This window comes from Carassius auratus, unplaced genomic scaffold (genome assembly GCF_003368295.1).
Source record: "Carassius auratus strain Wakin unplaced genomic scaffold, ASM336829v1 scaf_tig00215808, whole genome shotgun sequence".
NCBI lineage: Eukaryota > Metazoa > Chordata > Actinopteri > Cypriniformes > Cyprinidae > Carassius > Carassius auratus.
In genome coordinates this window covers 450251-470725 of record NW_020528251.1, presented here as the reverse complement: position 1 = coordinate 470725, position 20475 = coordinate 450251, and the positions used below count along the sequence as shown (strand labels likewise).

The following is a 20475-nucleotide window of genomic DNA, read 5'->3' as shown; positions in this document are numbered from 1 at the left end:
TTGCAGCTAGCCCCATATTTGTTTTGACGCCTTGGTGATTTCCACAGCATGTTCATCTACCCTTCAGTGGCAGGTGAAATTGAAATGTCAAATCCCTGTGACCTTTCCTCGAGATCCCCTGTGTGCGTTTGTGACCCTTAAAGAGCAGCTTGAATCATTAGTATCCAGCTAAACCCTCTGTAACATTTAGATTGCCCTGCACACCCAGTCAATCCCTTCAGAGTAAGCAATCATTCAGATCCGTAGAAAAATCCCCTGCACTGTGTTTTGGACTGTACAGGCCTGAGAAGCACTTAACTAGATACATTTGTCATTAGAAACCTGCAACACATCATAGCTGTTGCTTTTTAAAAGTTTTCCTGTGAAAACATTATTTCAAAGAGTTTACCTCAGGCTTTATTCACTTCCTTCAGTTGACTGTAGTTTATTTATGTGTTACTGATCTTTACACTTAACATCAGATTTTTCTTTCTTTTTCCTCAAAGCTGTGTAAGAGTGCTTTGATTGTACTCCTCAGTATGTTTTGGGTAACAACATTACAAGTTTTCCTGTTCACATTTTCGGACTGTTGTCCTGGGACCCCACCCCCATGATCTGCTGGGGTCTGCTAGACATCTGTAGAAAATATGAAAGTAAAAAGGGTGTTATTACAATGCATTTTTAGGACTGTCAAATTTAAATTGTTCATTTGTTTAATTTGTTGAATTAGTTTTTCCATGCCACAGTCATTTGATTTTGTTTCTTTCAAAATAGATTTGTAATGATATGTATTCTAAAGTGTTCTACACAAATACACAATGCATTATTTTAGATTAATAATGTACATTTGATGTATACTATATACAGTGTTCAGCAGTTTGGGGTATTTCAAAATTTTGTGGCGTTTAAAATTTTTCTATAAGACATAATACATTTTTTTCAACATTATTTAATGAAAAGAAAGTTCAAGTCTTTTGTAAAATTATAAATGTTTTTACCCTCAATTTTGTTCAATGTCATGCATTTTGCTGGATAAACATATTCATTTAAAAATGTCATACTGAAGACAAAAATTTGAACAGTTTTTAAGAACTTTGAGCATTTATTTATATTATGACTATTTTCCATATTTTGTTTTTAATATATTTCTGCTGTTATAACCATAAGCCATTCATATAGTTTTGCAAACAAAATGTTGTCTTTTTACAATATCAGTCTTTTTCCTCAGACAGTACCAATGGCTTTTTATATTTTAGCAAAGGAGACAAGAAGTCCTTGGCATCAAAAGTTTAAAACTATTGGACTAAAGCACCAGAGAAAATCACATAATTGGTCTCATACTAGTTGAATAAACTAGATTTGACCTACACTGTGTGTGTGTGTGTGTGTGTGTGTGTGTGTGTTCTTGTCAGTCTTAGTTCATGGTGAATGGAGGAACTCAGTAGATCTGTGTGGAATATGCTGGAGGTACAGATATAGAGTATATAGGTAATTTTCGAAACTCTCAAGGAATAACGTAGTCTTGTGTTGTTTTTGAGTAGTTCTCTGTCTCCCGCTGCTTATAAAAAAATCATGTTTCAGCATTTCCAGCAGATATTACAGAAAGCAGTCTGGAATAGTTGAAATCTTTATTGCCGTAGCTGACATCATTTGAACAGATCCCATGTTCAAAGGGATTTTCCCTCGCATTATTCTGACAAACCTCATCACTCCTAATATTCTGCACCGAATTGTTTGTTTGATCTTTATTCCATTCATCAGGAATGAGAGGTATTCAGGAATGAGAGAATGTATTTAAACTCTGTGTGTGCATGAGAAAAATCATGCGCTGAGTTCTCCACATAGAGTCCAGTCTGACGAATGCACTTGACTGATAAAGTAATAGACTACTATATCATTATTGGATATTGGCCATGAGGCAGTTGTTGCAAGAAATTCAATTTGCTTAAACTCATGAAGGCAACTATTTATCAGATATTATGATGATTCACCCGGGCCTGAGTATTTCAGAGCACCAATGACTTCTTTGGATATCTCCAAACTGCCTACAAAGCATTTTTCCCGCACCAGTCATGAATAGAACTGCAATGGCCTTCTGCAGTGAAATGGCTCTTTGAAAAACAATCCCCTGCAGCATTGTCTTTTGACAGCTTTTTTTGAATTGTCATTCAAATGGTTTGTGCACTTCATTCAGTGATGCATTATCACCTTTGATAGAGGTGATACTGTCATACTGTGGAGATTTTTTTCTTTTAATAACAAGTTAGAATAGATTTCTTGGGGGCATACATTTTGTTATTTACAAAGGCTACATTCATAACCAGCAGCTATACTGATATTTATTTAAGCTCCTCAAGAAAAATGCTACACTTAAACATGCCATCATACACCAAAAGCAAACTATAGAGATGAAATCCAGTGGAGAGTGCCTTTTTCAAGTTCAAGAGGTATACAAGTACAAGCAACTTTAATTTTTTTTTAATGATACGGATGTACTTTAAAAAGAAAATCAATCGGTTTTGAGCTGATGTACTGTATATTTTAGCAGTTACAATTGATGTGAAATATTTAAATGTTCATGCTATTTTTTCTGTTTTAACGTTTGCATTACATATATAAAATGCAGTAATCTGAGATATATATATATATATCTCAGATTACTGCATATGTATGTAAACTGCTCTGACATGCAGTAATCTTCTTCTGCTTATTACTTTTGGGTTTCTTCCACCCCCTGCTTCCTCTGTCTGCGCCTGTCATGCTGCTTAATTGCTGACCTTTGTATTCCATCTGCCCCTTGTGTGTATCGCATCATGGTGCTGTTTAATGATTTGAGAACAGACACTGGCCTTTCACGTTGATCCAAGACTGATTCCCTACCTGAATCCTAATCTCAGCTGTCGTTAAAGAAACCGTCTCATTAGTGTATCCATTTCTCAATGATGGTTCCTCACACTGTCATTACTAACTCTGGTGTACTGCATTGTTAACTGGTTAGTGCTCTTACTAGTGGACCTACTGTTCTTTTAAGTAAAACCTTGCTGGGGAAGTACAGTCTTTCCGATGACTGTACTGGGGTGAGGGGATTATGGGGGGTGGAGGGGGTTGTCTGCGAAAGTCTCTGCTCTGGGCAGTGGATTGTTGTGGAACTGATGCTATCCACACACAAGCAGTGGCAGTCAATCACACAGTCCTTGAAGCATCTTCTCAGGCTTAATGTGCAGTGAATGCAGTGCCTATTGATTTTCCTCTGTTGTCCGAGGGTATAAATACCGATTAATAAACAACATTTTTCCAGCCATTGGCAACATCCGGTCCGCTGGGACAAAACTCAGACTGAATTTCTGAGGCTTGAGAGAGATGATGGAGACGGGGCTTGAGCTTTTGATCACTTGCACCCATCAGGACACCGAAGATGGGCCCAAAAATTCTCATATCTCATATAAACGGTATTCCAGTCAGTCACAAACCAGACAGGAAGAAGACTGGTGCAGAATTAGAATGACTGTACAGAAGCTCAAAATGTTTTGTAGTCAGAATGCATGCATAAATATATAAATGAATTTAATAAGTAAAGTGTTTATACTATAATTTAAAGGTACTAGTGTTATTCAGAAAGGGTGCATTAAATTCATAAAACATGAAAATAAAGATTTTTATGATGTTACAAAAGAGTTTTATTTCAAATGCTCTTCTTTTGAACTTCATATTCATCATTGATAATGAAAAGAAATGCACCAAATCAGCATATGAAAATAATTTCTGAAGAATAATTTCTGAAGAATAAACATGAATAATGTCATGTGACTCTAAAGAATGGGATAATGGCTTCTGAAAAGAAAGCTTTGCATCACAGGAATGAAGTATACTTTAAAATACATTTAAAATAACATTTTAATTTTTACATGTTTTATTTCACAATATTAGTCTTGATGAGCACTTGAAGAGACTTTCAGAAAATTAAAAAAACGTCCTAACCCCAAACGTCTGAACAGTAGTGTGAATTGACTTTCTTAGTTTAAAAAGTGAAAGTGATGTGACATACAGCCAGGTATGGTGACCCATACTCAGAATTTGTGCTCTGCATTTAACCCATCCAAAGTGCACACACACAAAGCAGTGAACACACACACACACACACACACACTGTGAACACGTACCCGGCTGCGGCACCCGGGGTGCATTTGAGGGTTCAGTGCCTTGCTCAAGGGCACCTAAGTCATGGAATTGCTAGCCCAAGACTCAAACCCACAACCTTAGGGTTAGGAGTCAAACTCTCTAAACACTAGACCATGACTTCCCAAGTTTTATATATATTTGTGCGCGTGTACATGCATACCACTGTAGCCCTGGTAGCTGCTGTGTTCAGTTCAATAATTGCACGGTCACACTATTTTACATAGCCTCTTGGGACATTTTGTTAAATTACATTTACCTTGTTTTTCTGATTGGGGACAAAAGTATATGACCTGTGCATTTTTGCAGTTTTCTGCTTGAAATTACATTTGCCCACCTTGTTTCTCCAAGGATTTGTTTATCACGCGCAGGTGAAGCTCAGTCACCCATTCGCACACTAGAATTAGATTTGTAAAATTAACTCTAAATTTACTCTTAGTAAAATGAAAATGTTTCTGTTCCCTAAGTCTAGCCTTAAGGATTTCACTGCTGCAGACCAAACATGAAGGCCCTCTAAAATGGTATCATGAAGGATATTCAAGCTTCTGAACCCACACGATATCATTCTGCGCTCCATCAATGCCAAAAAAACTAAACTCTCTCCAGTGGAGGGCCCAGTGTTCAGGCTGCCTTAAGCTTTTCTCCTTGCAGTTTTTCAGACCCTTCTCACTTTTACCACAACTCCTAATCACAGAGAAGATTGTTTCGATTCATCAATGCCATCTGCGGCATAGCTGTACTAATGATACTCCGTAACTGCTGGGTAATGCATCTAAGTAAGAAAAGCTTTTTATTTTTTGTACTGTCAGCATTCCTCCACACCACACTGAATTTGGATGAGGTCCACTTGTTCGTGTTTGTGTCTAAGAGACAGGAGGTTAACGTTACCGTTTAATGAGAGATAATGTTTTTATTATTAAATATAGGTCAGAAGCAGAAGTCTAGATATAATTTCAACAGGAAATTAGATTTACATTATTGATTTGTGATATTGACAATATTGATATTTTTCTCTAGCCTTTGCGATCTATGCCTGAGGTCTAAATTGAAATGTGATGGATTTTCAGCGACGCACATAGATACAGAGTCAATTTCAGCCTCTTATTTTAAATTAACATATGCAGACAGAAATGCAAAAACCAAAATGTTTTCATTTATTTAGTGTGAAAAACATAGTCTTCAGCATTTATAAATCTGAAACCACACTGACACTAATGCACATTCACTTTCTCCAGATAAAATGTTCAGAAGTGCCGGTGACAGCGTATGGATATGCTCTGGTGAATACGTAATGTATTAAGGAGGATAAAAATTAAGAACAACTAGTAAACTTTTTTGCTTTCAATTAAAGTTTATGTGGGTTTTAAGCCATCAGCAAATGTACAGTATTTGCATATGCCTGCATGTTTTTCTATTTTACTATAAAATAAAGCAGAACATTTTTTTAATTATACTGCTGTTTTGGTTGTTTGTTTCAAAGATAAGAAGGCATAGATTAGAATATGTGCAAAAATATTTCCATATGAGCATCTGTTAATTTCTTACATATTAAAGCATTAAGACCAACCTAACTGTTTTATATTCATTATTTTATTATGACTTCTCTCATGGTCCTTTTACTCTGCTGTCTACTTAGCAATGATTATTAATGCATTGTTTTCTCGTTAAGTAGCTGCTTTAACAAAGGAGCAAAGACTGTCACATCCGTAATGAAATGCAAAGGAAGTTTAGCATCAGCAAACAGTTGATGATAATTGCAGCTTCAGTTTTATCCAAACAAACTATACAATTAATCCGTCTGCTTGCTCACAATTATCTTAAAGTTCATTTAAATGTCTAGCGCACAACCAGAAACAGAATGTGACATCATCAGGGCACAAGCCCCTCCCACTCCACAGAGGCAGTCAGGTCAGCATGTCACTGGTCAAGATGTTTTGAGTGATATGTTATGTTGACAGGTATCGCATTAATAAGGAAGTGCTTGGACACCTACAGACAATGATTGACAGTATGCTGCTTCCAAATCTGACCAAGGTGACCCCGTTCCCACCTAGGAAAAAACGGACCTCTTTGTGGTGTGTATTTGTGGGTTTGAATGTTGCCAGAGAGACAGAGGTAAGCTGGGGCCAGGGGCCAGACTACTTGTCAGCAGAATTTATGGCAATGCTCCCAGCAGACTTTGCATTTGTCTCTTATTGTGCATATGTTGCATATAGATTGATATTGAGGGAGGGAATATAGCTAAAAAAAGCATTTTAGCTATGGTAATCCATAACAAATCCTTATGGTGTCTGCTCATTATTTTCATAACCTTTCACCCTTTTAATATAAGGTTTATGTCTTATACGGAGGAGGACAGTGTACTACTGCACAGGATCGTCTGACCACTCCACAGTCCAGAATCTATTATTTCCCTTTAGCTGATATGTTTGTTGTGTTTGACTGCTTTTGTGGCATTAATGTGATAGAAATAGTTTTTAACCTAATGATCCTGTATTCAAACAGAATTGCATCTGTGGTAAGCAGTCTTTGATATTCAGAAATGTCTGGAATGTGCGAAAGTTTAATGATAATGACTCTCTAAATTGTCCAAAGGCAAAATGAGGATGGCACTTTGGTGGTATAAAAGGGACAAATGAACTCTATAAAGCCTCTTTCTATATCCTTTTATTTGGTCTTAGCGAATTTCAGAAATGAACTGTCTCAGCAGGGTTGGGTGCAAAGTGCCTCCAAATAGATCCATTTAAAATCTCTCGAATGAATCGGTTCTGAGGGGTGTAGCAAGTTGAATCTGAGGAAACAGGAGAGACTTTAATCAGGGTGGATTATTAGAAGGGCATTATGTTAGGGCCAAGTCAGTCTCTCAATCCATCGTTGCCCAATTTTGACTTTACTTTCTACTTAAACAGGAAGCTATTATGGTTATGATTGGTTCATTCCCTTTATTTAACAGCCTCTGTGCACCAAAAAAATTAAGCCTTGAATGATGAGCTGCACTTTACAGCTGCATCATATTATGTACAATAACTCATGCACAATTGCCATTATTTGATTTTGTAACTTCAGTAGATGAAGTTTTTCAACAAACTGCCAATGACATTAAAATGCATTAAATGGTTCATCTGAATTGTCATGCCATTAGTAACTCAGCAGAGCGCAGACTTGTGAAGGGCCCTCGTATGGGGAATTTTCCATCCATTATGAAGGCTTTCAGTCAATACCTTGTAACCAAAAGCATCTGTAGAACTGGGCAGACATAAAAAGCAGAAATGTGATTTCAGTCATTCATCACCATTGACCCACTCCTGAAAATGATACCATGACACAACGGGGATATTATTGACTCCGCCGGGCTGAAAATGTATTTCTTTATGGACCCCTCTTGGCTATGGGGTTCCCACACTTTTAGAACAATGAATCCATGACTTTTCTATATTTATATCCCATGGCTTTCCAGTCCTCCAAATTAGCTTTAAAATTCCTGATACTTTGAAGTTTTCCATGATTGTGGCGACATTCCATCTCAAGGGTCATATATACTATTTTTGTTAAATTCCAAACAAAATGTATTATTATTATAATTAATCCATTTAATATTAGTATTTTAAAATTAATAGTAAAAACAACAACTGATGAAGTAGCTTGCGATCAATATTTTTCAACTTTATAAGATGTTATTAAAGTCGTCTTTTATTTTGTTCTATATCTTATGCTTGCTTATGCTTGTCTAATTTTCTGTTCTTTTTCATTCCTATTCTGTTTTGTTGCTCTGCTTAATTTCTGTTTTGTTCTGTTCATTTTTGCAAATGTTTACATTAACATAATACTTTTTACCATTTTATGTTAGTGTAGACCAGGCTTAGAAGGACATTCTTATACTGTATGCAACAGGTGTGCTTATGCACTGGGTGTCCTGTCTGAAATAGACATTTGAAGTCCTCTGCGGTAGCTAGTAAAGTGCACTGTGGCATGAGAGAAAAAAAAGAAGAATTTGCAATGTAACAGTGTCCAGTGTCCAAAAACAGAATAAGTTACATTAGGAGCTGTGTACGTGTGAGCAACAGGAGCAGATACAGAGGTAGAGTGGAAAAGGGCACTTGAAGAGACTTCAATTAGCAGCATCAGTTCAGATGTGCAGCCGGCCGTGAAGCCTGAGCCACGGGAAGAAAACCAAGCAGTGCTTAGATGGTGTCTGTTAAAGGAAACAGCGAAGGATGAATGCTGTCTGACATAATGATGTGGAAAATGACAAGCACCATTTCATATCTCCTGTCAAAGCTTGTAGTAATTGACACACAATGCACACAATTCCTCACGGAAGTGACATGTCCATGTCCATGACATGTCCATGACACTCTATGTCGGCGTCTGGTGATGCAAGGGGCCTGATATGACAAAAGAGCCATTTATTTATGATGCTCATGATGCAGTCTGTTGACAGATCGGTACGCCGCCCCTGTTCCGCTTCCACAGGTATACCTGGAAATCCCTCATGGCTTCAGAGAACCTTACTATGGTACAGCACGGAGGAAGATGATTGATGGTGATTGTAAATCCCAGCACTCTCTAGTCCTCATCAAACGAACATTGTTAGCTTTCCTCTTCCCTTTCAGATCCGAGGGAAAATCATGATTCAGTGTGTTGTTCTTTGCAATGTACATAAAATTGCTACCTGTCACTTTCAATGCACACTGATTATGGCTACGGCGTGGGCTTGCGGACAGAGGGTGATTATTTGTCTTTAAAAGCCATTCAGTGGATGTGGCGCTTTTGCGTGGTGCGTGTCACCGTTTCAGAGTTAATTACAGATGAGTAGTAATAGCTGTGAGATGCTCGGTGAGTCACGAGCCAGAGATGCAGCGAAACACTCAGCACACCTTTTGTCATAGGAGGCCTGCACTTCACCATCCTCAAAGGCGAAAATGTCAAATCTCTCTGTGGGCATGGATCTGATGAAGCTTAAAGAAGCATTATGATCAAATCTTTTGTGTGTCTGTCTTGCAGATCCTTCGGTCCACCACCGGCAGAAAGCATTGGTCTCTGATCTCACTTTCCAGACAGGCATGTCAAGGTTGATGGACTTCGGAACTCCAGATTCTTCACTTGACAAAGGTAAGGTATCCATATATGCATATGCACAATGTTTTAGTGCTTAGTAGTCATTTTCCACAGGCTGTGAGCATGCAGAGCTCGGGTAATTCATCACAACAATGAAAGGCAAATAAAACAAAACCATTGTCCTGTGAATTTTCAGCATTTTTCCCCCCGCTTATGTGTTTGTGAGGAACAAAGTGTATGCGACTAAAGAAATGCACTTATACAAATAGCGAGAGAGTCATCTTCCAAGAAAACAAAAAAGCTTTGTCTGATTCGTATAATGTCACCCGCTGCGGGGAGGCGTCATTATGAAGTGTATTGATCAAACTGGAAACTGAAAAGAATTTCTACGTCTTATTCTAGACATCCCATTTTCCACACATAATGACGCCTGTTACTCTCTATTGCCTTTCCCTCCGGAGTGCTGTCCTCCTAAATCATAATCTTTATGTCTTTATCAAAGCCAACATCACAAAGAAGCCAAACTCCCTGATAGACCCTGATAGAGGGTCTTCATTTTAACCAGTACGGGGAATCATTTTCGACTTCAGTCCCTTTCCTTGTTCGTTTCACCATGTGCAAAAAGCATTATTGATGTTGTGCTTGCTGTCAGTACTTCATTATTCCCAGCCGAGCCTTAAATTGTTTTGAAAGATAACGCTCATTCTGCCACGCAACTGTATCTATGGAGCTGAGAGAAAAAAAAGAAAAAAAGAAGCAGGCAGCCGTATTAGAGATGCTTTAATGTACTAAATCCATTATTTTCAGACTCCCATGCCAATAAAAGCTCACTTATGTGCAGCACCCCTCGGAAAACAACAACTCAACAAATAATCTCCAGCCGAGCTTTTTCTGATGGACATGTGTATATTTAATCAACCCACAAGAGCTCTTGGGCCCATCCTATCTGATATTAGGGCAGTCTCTCATTCATTACACAAACAGCATATGCTTCAAAGTATCACACTGAGTTGTTTGTGTACGAACTGGTCATTTTTATCCCAGCAGGCACTCTGAACTCAGCACCAGCATCCTGGTCTTTAAGACAGAGTGATAAAAGGAGAGATGAGTGTGTGTTAAGACCCTGAAAGCCCTTGAGTCCTCCTGCCTGGCTGTGTTCGAGACTACCACTCGCTGCAGGTTGAAGCTGGTGCACTGTGACAGAGAGTGGGCCCCTATCTGCCAGAAGCTCCATTAGTTCCATGAGAAAGAGGACACTCAACCAGCCCTTTATCTGACAATACGTCCCACAGATCCCTGAACGGAGTCTGTTGCAAAGAACTATGGGATGAGGTGTGAGAAATATGGTGGACAAAAAGTGGATATAGTTTAAGTTCAAGAAAGAGCAAGCTTGTGGGAGTTGAGAAAGGTCACTGTGATCGCTGACATACCTTAAAGGGACAGCTCAGTCAAAAATGGGAATTCAGTCATCATGAGTCACTCTCCTTAATGTCAGTCCAGATTTGTTTAAGTTTCTTTCTTCAGTAAAAGGTAAACTTTATCAGAATGTGCTGAATGCTCTTTTCTACACAATAAAAGTGAATGGAACCAAAAATGAGAAAGAAATTTTTTTATTCTTTTTATATTTTCTAGTTGTTATTATATCAGTTTAATCTATTAATAGGTTTGTTGATTGACATTTTTGGCTCATTTTGAATAAATCTTGTGTAAAAAAAAAAAAAAATCAAATTTAGAAGAATGCCATGGATACTCTTTTCTATATAATGAAAATGAATATAGAGAGACCAAAGTTCTGAATTTTCCTTTTTAGGGTACTGTTGCTTTAACGTTAAAAGAACAGTCTGTCTGTGTCTTGTTTCCACCATCAGATGGAGCTGTGGGGCCTCTGAAGAGACACACACCTGCCCTCTCACCTGATCAGAAAAGCTCGCTGTCTCCTCCCCCTGTCCTATGAATGTGCCTTTTCCTTTTTGAACTTTCTGCACTTTTTAGGCTGGGAGGAGTTTATGTGTGTGTGTGTGTGTGTGTGTGAGTGACAGAGAGTGAGAACAGGTAGCTAGGGTGTAGAGGGGGTGGGGAACATTAGAAAATGCCCAAGAGAAACTCCCAGAACAGGTATACGGCTCAAACAGGAAGGCGGCTCAAACTTGTTTCTACTCACTCGGGAACACCTCCCTAGTAACCTGTCAGGGAGGAGTGTGTGGGCAGCAGTAGGAGTGAACGCCGTACCTGTGTGTGCGTTAGTTGAATTTTCTTGCTATGAGAAGAAGCTCCAGCGCTGACAGTGGAGCCTGCTGAAGCTGGCACTGTGGGGGGCATGAGATCTGAAAAAGAGGAGGGCAGGCCAGGTGAGTGCTTGTCTGTGTACATGAATTCAAGACGGAAACGACAGCCATGACACACCACTGAGTTATATAACCAGCTGACCGGTCATGTAAATCTCTACGTGTTTACTAGATACAGAGGCTCTTCACTCGTACCGGCAGGTGTTGGGACATATGTAGTGACCCATATCAGTGTTTCCCAAACAGGATATTCTTTGTTAAAACTATTGTACAAAATAGAAACCGTGACTTAATAATATTATGGCTGTCAGAAGGTAAAAAATTTTCAGTTCCTTTCTAAAGAAGTCAAGTAGGCCGTAATATAAATTGAAAAGAGCACATTTCAGGTTTTGTGTGTTATGGACTTAGTAGTGGAGCAAATGAGTCAAAAAAGATTGAACACTGACCTATATCCCATATGAAAGATTAAACCTTTAGTACTTTGATGGATGACCAACTTTTTTTTATACTATTTGATAAGCCAAGCACATACAAGGCATGTATGTACTTGCCTTTAATTTCATGTAATCTGGAGTAATGCTATGATACTATACGTATGATTACCATGTGTGACGTGTAGCTCTTACCCAATACTCCGCTGTAATTACATTAGTGACACATTGTTAGTCACAGTGTTGTTTGTGAGATCATATGAGATGGTCATACCTAGGCATCGTGCTGTCTGTTTACGTGAGGGATATTTGCGCATCCCTTAATCTGACCAATGATCTGTCACAACTATCTGCTTTTTATGTATGAAAATGATAGATGATGGAAACTGGGTTGTAAAAGCGGTTATATAAGCGGAAAAATGAAAAGAAAAACATATTTAAATTTCTTTTTTTTTTTCAGTGTTGTGTTTACCTTTTACTGTAAAAGTGGAAATATTTGATGGGCATTTCCCAAGCTTGTTAATCTCTTGTTTCAGTCTGTTGTGACATTTTAAAATCTTTACAATCCTCTCTCATTGGTTTACTCACGAAGCCATAAAAGCTGATCCTGAATCAGCCTGTTAGTTTGTCTGTAGCAGGCTAGTAATAATCCCTGTGTCTTCTCCACACCCGCTGAATCAACACTGGGAGTCTGATCTTTACACTCCTTATACAAAGTCTAACAACAGACCGAGCAGGAACTTATGGATCATATTTAGACACTTTGATAGTTGGCATTGGCAAAACAGCAGGAATGTGAAACATGCATACAGTAAATTACCTAACTTTGCACTGTCTCAGGGCACATACTGCGAATTCACTCTCGTGAAGCTAATTATGTAGGTGATTGATGTGTGAGGTGTCTTATGAAGTCAGTTTTCATCTGAAGCTGCTCGGCTGTGTACTTTTGAATGCCTGGTTTATTGTGAACACACTTCCTGAAACGCTTGTTTGATTCATTGGAATTTGAGTGTTTGATCTCTGTGGTATGACAGCGCAGCTTGTGCCTTTGAAAGTTTTTAGGGTGGGGTAGTATTGTTTTTGACTGAATGATTGAATGTTGTTTTTGTGTTGTTCCTTAACCTTGCCTCAGGACACTTCCACCGTTGCTCTTTGAGATCAGCTAACATTGGCGCTGGTCTGTTGTTAAGAATGATTTCAAACGTGCTGGTGTACACAATCGTTGTGTTTGTGAATGGCTTTTGGTAAGACTGAATAACATGCATACATATAAAGAATATCACAGGGTATATTTTGCTATGTGTGTTATGTGTGGTGTTCCTGTAGCTCAACTGGTAGAGCATTGCATTAGCAAGCAAGCTAGCGCAAGGTTGGGGGTTCGATTCCCTGGGAACACATGATAGGTAAAAATCCAAAGCCTGAATGCACTGTAAGTCGCTTTGGATAAAAGCGTCTGCTACATGCATAAATTAAATTTATTTTTTACATTTTTATGTTGGGCCTTTAGAAGTGAGATTTATTTTGCATGGTTATAAATAGCAGTATTAGCAGAATATATCTCCTTTTTTAGTATGCGTTTTGTTTAGTTGTTTCTTTCCATTTACATTTTAGATATAATTTTAGACATTATATTTCACCCACAAGTGCTTCTGTGTGTCTGTTTATTTCATTATTTACAAGTGTGTGTGTGTGTATGCTCATAGTCCAATGGTATTTTGAGAATATTGTGCCACTGGTGTCTATAGGGCTTGGCATAACCTCTGCGGCTCACTGATCTGCTCGGTGCCAGTTGTTACGCTCCAGATAGATGAAGATAATGAGTTTGACCCTCCGAGCCCCTGCTGCCAGATGGTTGTGTCATGCTCTGCCCTTCTCTCCAACCCCAAAGTACAAACTACAAGTTCACATTACAGCTCCCGGACAAGTTTGATGCTGCCAAAGCCGTGTGTGGAGCACCCACGCCGAGAGCTACTACAATATGTTGCATTCTGTCACCTCCGTCTCACAATTTTGAAGTGAGATACTTCACTTAAGTGTGTGTGTTACATAACAGAGCAAATTATATGTCCGAGAAAAAAAAAACCTTGTGCAGTCTTAGAGAACTGCCCAACAGGATTTGCTGCTGTCAAGCTAATTTATTCCAGTATCAGAGGAAAGCATATGCTTGAGTAGGAGGTGGACAAAAACAACACAGTAACAGAGTTTTGAATATTTGAATTCAAGCCCTTATTACTTCCCTGGCAGGCAAAGTTTCCAAACACGAATTAGGCAACATTGGCATGTAAATGTGTGTGGTCACATGTAAATATATATGAAATCTTGCTGGCATCTGAAAGTTCAGAAAAAGCTGTTTATTTATTTATTTTAATATTCTGAATGCTACTCTGTATTGCAAAAGATGAAGGAATTTTTTTTCTTCCTCGTTTAAGCAATGATACAGTAAAATGTAATAATTTGTTTAATTATATTAATTGTTAAATGTAATTTATTCTGCTATTTTATTCAGTTATTTATCAGTAGCCATTACTCCAGTCTTCGGTGTCACATGATTCTTCAGAAATCATAATATACCACTGTGGTGCTCAAAAAACCACATATATATATATATATATGTATATGTATATATATATATATATATATATATATATATATATATATATATATATATATATATATATATATATATATATATATATATATATATTTATATATATATATATATATATATATATATATATATATATATATTAGTGGTATTATTATTATCATCATTTCTGAGTTCCAAAGCTAATAGAGTAACAGTCGTGAATTTGGAACATCACGTTTTTGTGTGTGTGTGTGTGTGTGTGTATTGTCAAGGCACTTGGTGCCCATTCGCTGGCATGGCCTAATCTGTCCTTAATGAAAGTTTGAATCAATTACCACTATCTCCAGTTGGCACAGGCAGGCTGAACTTGCTTGCAATTTAAACGCAGAGCAATTAATTCAGCACAGCTGTAACCCTCAGATATCCCTACACAGAGGACTAGAAGCACACACACACAGAAGGATTTTTTGCCATCATGCATTCAAAAAAGAATCTGATTCTGCACAGATGCCACATAATGCATGTGCTTTACATCGTCTCTTCATCTCAAAAGTGTGCTACGCACAAATCAGCCACATTTTCTCGCCAAAAGGCATACAAGTGTCACCCGCAATCTCTCTGCATAGCGTGAGACTTGTAATGCGTTTTCATGCATTATTTCGCTGCTGGCACTAGTAGCTTTATCGTAGTATAGCAGCCCACACCTCCTACCCTTTAATAATGCTTCTATCACAGCTCTGATTTGGAAATGTCATTTGACGTGGGTGCTATTTTTGAGATAAGCTCTTGTGTAGGTCTTAAAAGAAATGCTGAGGTTGATTTTCTTCGCCTATATGGGTCAGCATATTTGGGTCATGCTTGGTTTTAATGTGAAGTGCGCAAATATTTCCTCCGGATTAATAAAACTGTCTTAGAATTATGCATTTCACTTGATGTATTAGTAACTGGCTCATTTAGCATTTTTGGCAGTTGTTCCAAGCAACAATCCAGTCCAAATCGAGCTGATATGTAACATTTCCGACAGGCTTCTCTTCAGAGACAGTGTTTTGCAGTTATGGCTTGGCTCACTGTTTACAATTCCATTTACATTTATTCATTTAGCAGATGCTCTTATTCAAAACAACTTACAAATGAGGAGAACTAGACAGAAACACAAGAGGGGCTATAAAACAAAGTTCCTGAATTACCTCTGAAAAGAATAAATGTGAGGTATTGCTGAGAGACGGATGAGATCCTCCGACACAACAGAAAGATAATACTAGGTGTATTAAGCTTTCAGGAATAGTTGTGTTTTAATTGTAAATGGTGAGGTTTAATGCTAGCTGCCATTATATTAACCAGAAAAGGTTAGTTGGTGAAGCTAGTTAGCCAGAATGGTAATTTGGGAAAAGTTGGTTAACGATGGAAACAATATGTTTTTATGATAATTTTCAATGTCTGAATTATTATTTCAGTTGTATTTTTGCCGCGTGGCTGGATTTGCTGTTATCAAAGCAGAATAAGAGTATCACTCTCTGCTTTTCTCAACCTCTGCTCTCCTCTCAAGCCACAAACGAGAGCTGTGATTTGTGCTTCTGTAATTTGGTTCTCAGCCTAAGAGGCATTAGCAGCGTGATCCATCAGATGAAGAGTGGCCCTTATCATCAAGGCACCAACCTCTGTGGTCTCCTGCTGCAGCCCACGGAATCACGTTCTTTGCCTGTGAATTATATCCATAATCATCCAAGTCGAACGACTCACTAGGAAGCCAGTTTTCAGTCTGCAGTGATATATACGTGCCATTGCCAATAGCTGCCCTGCTTAAAGCATGTGCGATCTATTGAACACTATGCCGTTAAGATCGTTAATCTTTGCGTAAATGCTCTCTGTAGATGAACTCTTTGCACCATGGTCATTTTTCTAGACTTTTTTTTACTATATAAAGATCCTTCATTTAAAGATACATGTAATTGGAAAAAAAAAGCTATATTTGAAAAGCTTTGTCTTATTCATTTTTTGTTGTCAGCATAAATCAAACCACATTTTGGTGGGGTTTATGCTTGGAAGAGGAAAAACTGGTAAGAAAATAAGCGTAATTATTCTGAAAACAAGAATTCTACAATTTTGCTACTATCTTGTTTCAAAAAAATGTAGATATTTTTATTAGAAAATCAAACAAGATCCTGATTAGAGACATATTCCTGGTTCAGCATAAAATAAATTCAGTCAACCGCTGTTCGTGGCATAATGTTAATTAAAAACAAATAAAATTAACCCGTCCCTCATTTCCTGTGAAGAAAAAAAAAGCAAAGTTACATGGCAGCACTTTATAAGGAAAGTAAATGGTGCAAACTTTTGGAAGATTTAAAACCAAAAATGTGAAACCTATCATTTTATGAAAGAACTTCCATGTATTCTTCTCTTAAAACATGAGCTTATTTGAGTCCACAAGTGCTGTCGATTGAGTTAAACTTGCACTGAATCCAGAATATTCCTTTAAGAAAATAATTTTTTAAAATAAACAAATACTGAGATGAACAAGGGCCCAAAGACCTTACAGACTGACCAGTAACATCTAAAGTCAGATTTCCCACTGGTTTCAAAGGATTTAATATCTTTAAAAAGATTTACACTAACTGTAACACAAACCTCCCTGAGGACTGCATCTCATTTATGCGTGGGACGCGTACTGCACAGCTTCTGTATTTGCTGTGAACTTGTGCTCCGAAGGATAAAATCTAAAATATAAGTGATGAAAAAGAAATGATGTGATGAAACATAATATTGATCCTTATATCTCAAAGAAAAAGGCATAAATCAAAGGGAGCCTTAAAAATGAGATTGAATAGTGTGGAATTGGAATAATCCACTTTAATGATATTCTCTTTTGTGTTTTATCGGTTCACCTTCTCTGACTCACACAGGCTGAGAGCGAGAGGTTTTCTGAACTCTCGACAGCATGCCGCTCGCTCATCTTAATCATTGATTAAAACCACTCACAGTGAAATCCCCTGCTGCTGCTTCTGTGATGTTGTAGACTGTCCACAAAAAAACTCCCAAAATGTAACCTTGAGGTTTAGAGCTCCTTAAACAGTCATATCGGAGTCAATATCAAAGCTAGTTTGGGAAAGCATTGTGGGAAAATGCCACAGACAATGTGTCTAGGGGAAATGTTTGACATTTTTTATTAATGGATAATTTGGAATTATAGTCACAGTAAACCATTGGATGATTTTCGTTAAGTCTGTGGTATTAAATGTTTCTGTAGTACTTTGTTTAATTAGAAAACATTTGTTATCCTTACTATTTGAAACAAACTGTGGATCTTTTTTGTTCACTATGCTTGTTGCATGCCAACTGCATTGCATAAAGATGGCTCTTTAATAAACCCAGCCATCCCTTGAGATTTGGAGACACCTGCAACCTCTCCATCATTGACCTTATGTAGTCTACTCTGGGTTAGAAGTCTGTTGGGGCCTTTGGGACCCCAGAACTTTGTTATACTCTAACATGTAAAGATGCACTTTGTTCTTGGAGATTCCTACTCAAATGATTTATTTCCCTGCCACAAACAATGCTTAGTTTTTCCTCTTTCTGCTGTATATTCTGTGATGAACTCCTTTTGACTACATTTTTGTAGGGTTGCCTAAGGACTCAGTTGCATGTACAGGTCGTCTGGGAGTCTCGTGGAGGTGGTTATACATCAGAACTTGTCTACAGATCCGTTGCAACATGCATTCTGGAGTTCAGCCCTTTACAAAACGCTTTATCACAGAATCACAGAACCGCAGAACCGCAGGCCAAAAATTGTCAGATAAAGACAATCTATGAAGTAGAAAATATTGCTGCCGCTGCAAAGTTTATATAGCTGGTTATTGTCATCATTTTATGTGGCACCAGACAGCAGCGTCAATGTGAGTTGAGATTTTACTAGCCTATTAAATTAAATCATTTTCCTTTTTTACGAGTGTGATGGAATGGAAAGTTAAGCACAAGTATTTGGTGCTTCGTATTGACCTAATTGATTCTAGTTTGAATAACAGACTTGATAGAAATTAAATCTAGAATATAAAGTTTAGTAGCTTTACAGTTGAATAATTCAATAATTTATTGCTCTTACAGACTCATCCATACTACTTTATGACTTAGCTTAGTTTTGCTTTGATTTATCTACACACTGTGGCTGTGAAACAAAGAAGTGCACGGTTAGTTGGGCTCTTGAGATGATAAGTGAGAAGGCGATATGACGGCGGTGCAAATCGATTGAACAGTGCATTTTTGGGAATTAGGGGTCTGATTGCTTTTGTGTTTATCAACCTCAGTTCTTACACCGATCATAAAGACCCAAAGACACTTTCTCCTTTCATGAAGTTCTGATAAGGTTCACACAACCCTGAGAGTGAAGAAACATCAGCGTCTTCAAATAGAGGCAATGAACTCGTATTTCAACTTGGTTCTGACTAAAGCAGAATAATTATAAGACCGGCATTTTGATGCCTGATAATACTTAGAATGATAATTAATTTATTTTATTACACAAATATTCTCTAAAAATACTTGATTCTGATTGATCAGCGGTCAGATATTTCTCTATAACTTTAGTTTTTATTTCAGTTTTGATCATTTTAGTACTTAAAACTTACCTATTTCATTTAGTTTCTAATTTCCATTTCCATTTTTAATTTTAAGTTTTTCATCTAATATACATTTTTTACTTTAGCTTGTTTTTAATTACCAAAAATGAAACACTTGTTGGTATACTGGTAACAACTGTAAAATAATTTCACTCATCTGTACACACACAGGTTTTATTGTTTGAGTTGTATTGTTTGTTTTGCTTGTAATGTACCTTTTATTTCCTTTAGCAAATGTCCATTCCTGGACAAAATGTGCAGTTTTCCCAGATAGCATACTAGTAAATAGTTATAACTGATTTTGCCTTTTAATGCTGTCATTTGTACAACAATGATGCAACCCTTGACTTCTTTCTGAACCTCTTTTATTTCATGTGCTGCGGTCTGCTGACTTGTTTGTATCTTAGGAACACTAAGAATAAATAACACTGAACCAAATTGTTTGCGTATTTCAACATGTCGGCGATCAGCGTTGATTCAATCAATGACTAGTATGTTGTTTGTTGTTGAGGGAGCCTTTTTTTATCCCATGATTTTTGATTTTCAGAGCTTGACGCTTGTGTTTGCTGCAAAATTTGTGGTTAAACATGAAGGATCTTGCATGCTCTGTATACTTTTATGATTCATACCGTTTGCATTTTTAGCCCAAGAGTTTGGCACAAACCAGAACTGCTGCTTGAACGCAGAAGCTACATAGTTCTCATGCAAATGCTGGGAGGAAGCCAAAGCTCTGTGTATGTGCTGGAGCTCAAAACAGGGCAACAGCTGGACCCACTGCCCCAAATAAGTCTCCGCCGGGTTAAACAAATGAAGAAGTGGCTTTGGTTTCCAACGCGACAGCGTGAAAGATGACACTTTCCAGGAAAAGGAGCTTCTTGTGCCATGTTGAAACCTGGTTGTTTGCCTCTCCCTGGTAGTGGGCGCAGACACTGACCAATGGGCTGTCCCTGTCTCTGTCTTATCAGTGGCACTGCAGATGCTCACCTTGTCAACAGCGGGCTGAAGAAAGGCCTCAAGCACCTCCTGTTATCTCTATACACGGCCGGCCCACTCTCTGTCTCGCATGTTTACGGCTTAAGAGTGGGATGGCTTTCAAACATCCGCTATCGAACTGCGACATTAGCCGGTTGAAGTGATTTAATTGTCAGTTTTATCTGGAAGTGCTCTCGTCGAGTGTTCTCTTGTCACATTAAAGTGGAGGTGAGGTTCCAGTGGTTACTGCACTCACAGTGTCGCGTGCGCCCTGAGATAAAATACAACTTCCAAAACAATTACATCTTTGATTAATAAACTGCTCTATTAGATAAAAAAAAAAGATATACACTCACTATTAAAATATATAAGTT

The 20475-nt window shown here is 37.9% G+C and overlaps 1 protein-coding gene across 7 annotated transcripts in view; it reads left to right on the top strand.

Annotated features, from left to right (window-relative positions):
- The window catches only part of LOC113095937 (kazrin), a 130148-nt gene that overhangs the window by 88949 nt on the left and 20724 nt on the right, over nucleotides 1-20475 (top strand). For 6 of the 7 annotated variants that reach the window (XR_003288426.1, XM_026261284.1, XM_026261285.1 and 3 more), the window contains one exon: nucleotides 9160-9267. Coding sequence is in view for 6 of the 7 variants with exons in the window: in XM_026261284.1 (XP_026117069.1) it covers nucleotides 9160-9267 (108 nt within the window). In the remaining variant the exon portion in view is untranslated. Of the gene's footprint in view, nucleotides 1-9159; nucleotides 9268-11238; nucleotides 11562-20475 lie in introns of those variants that run through there. The other variant, XM_026261287.1, reaches the window with a different exon arrangement.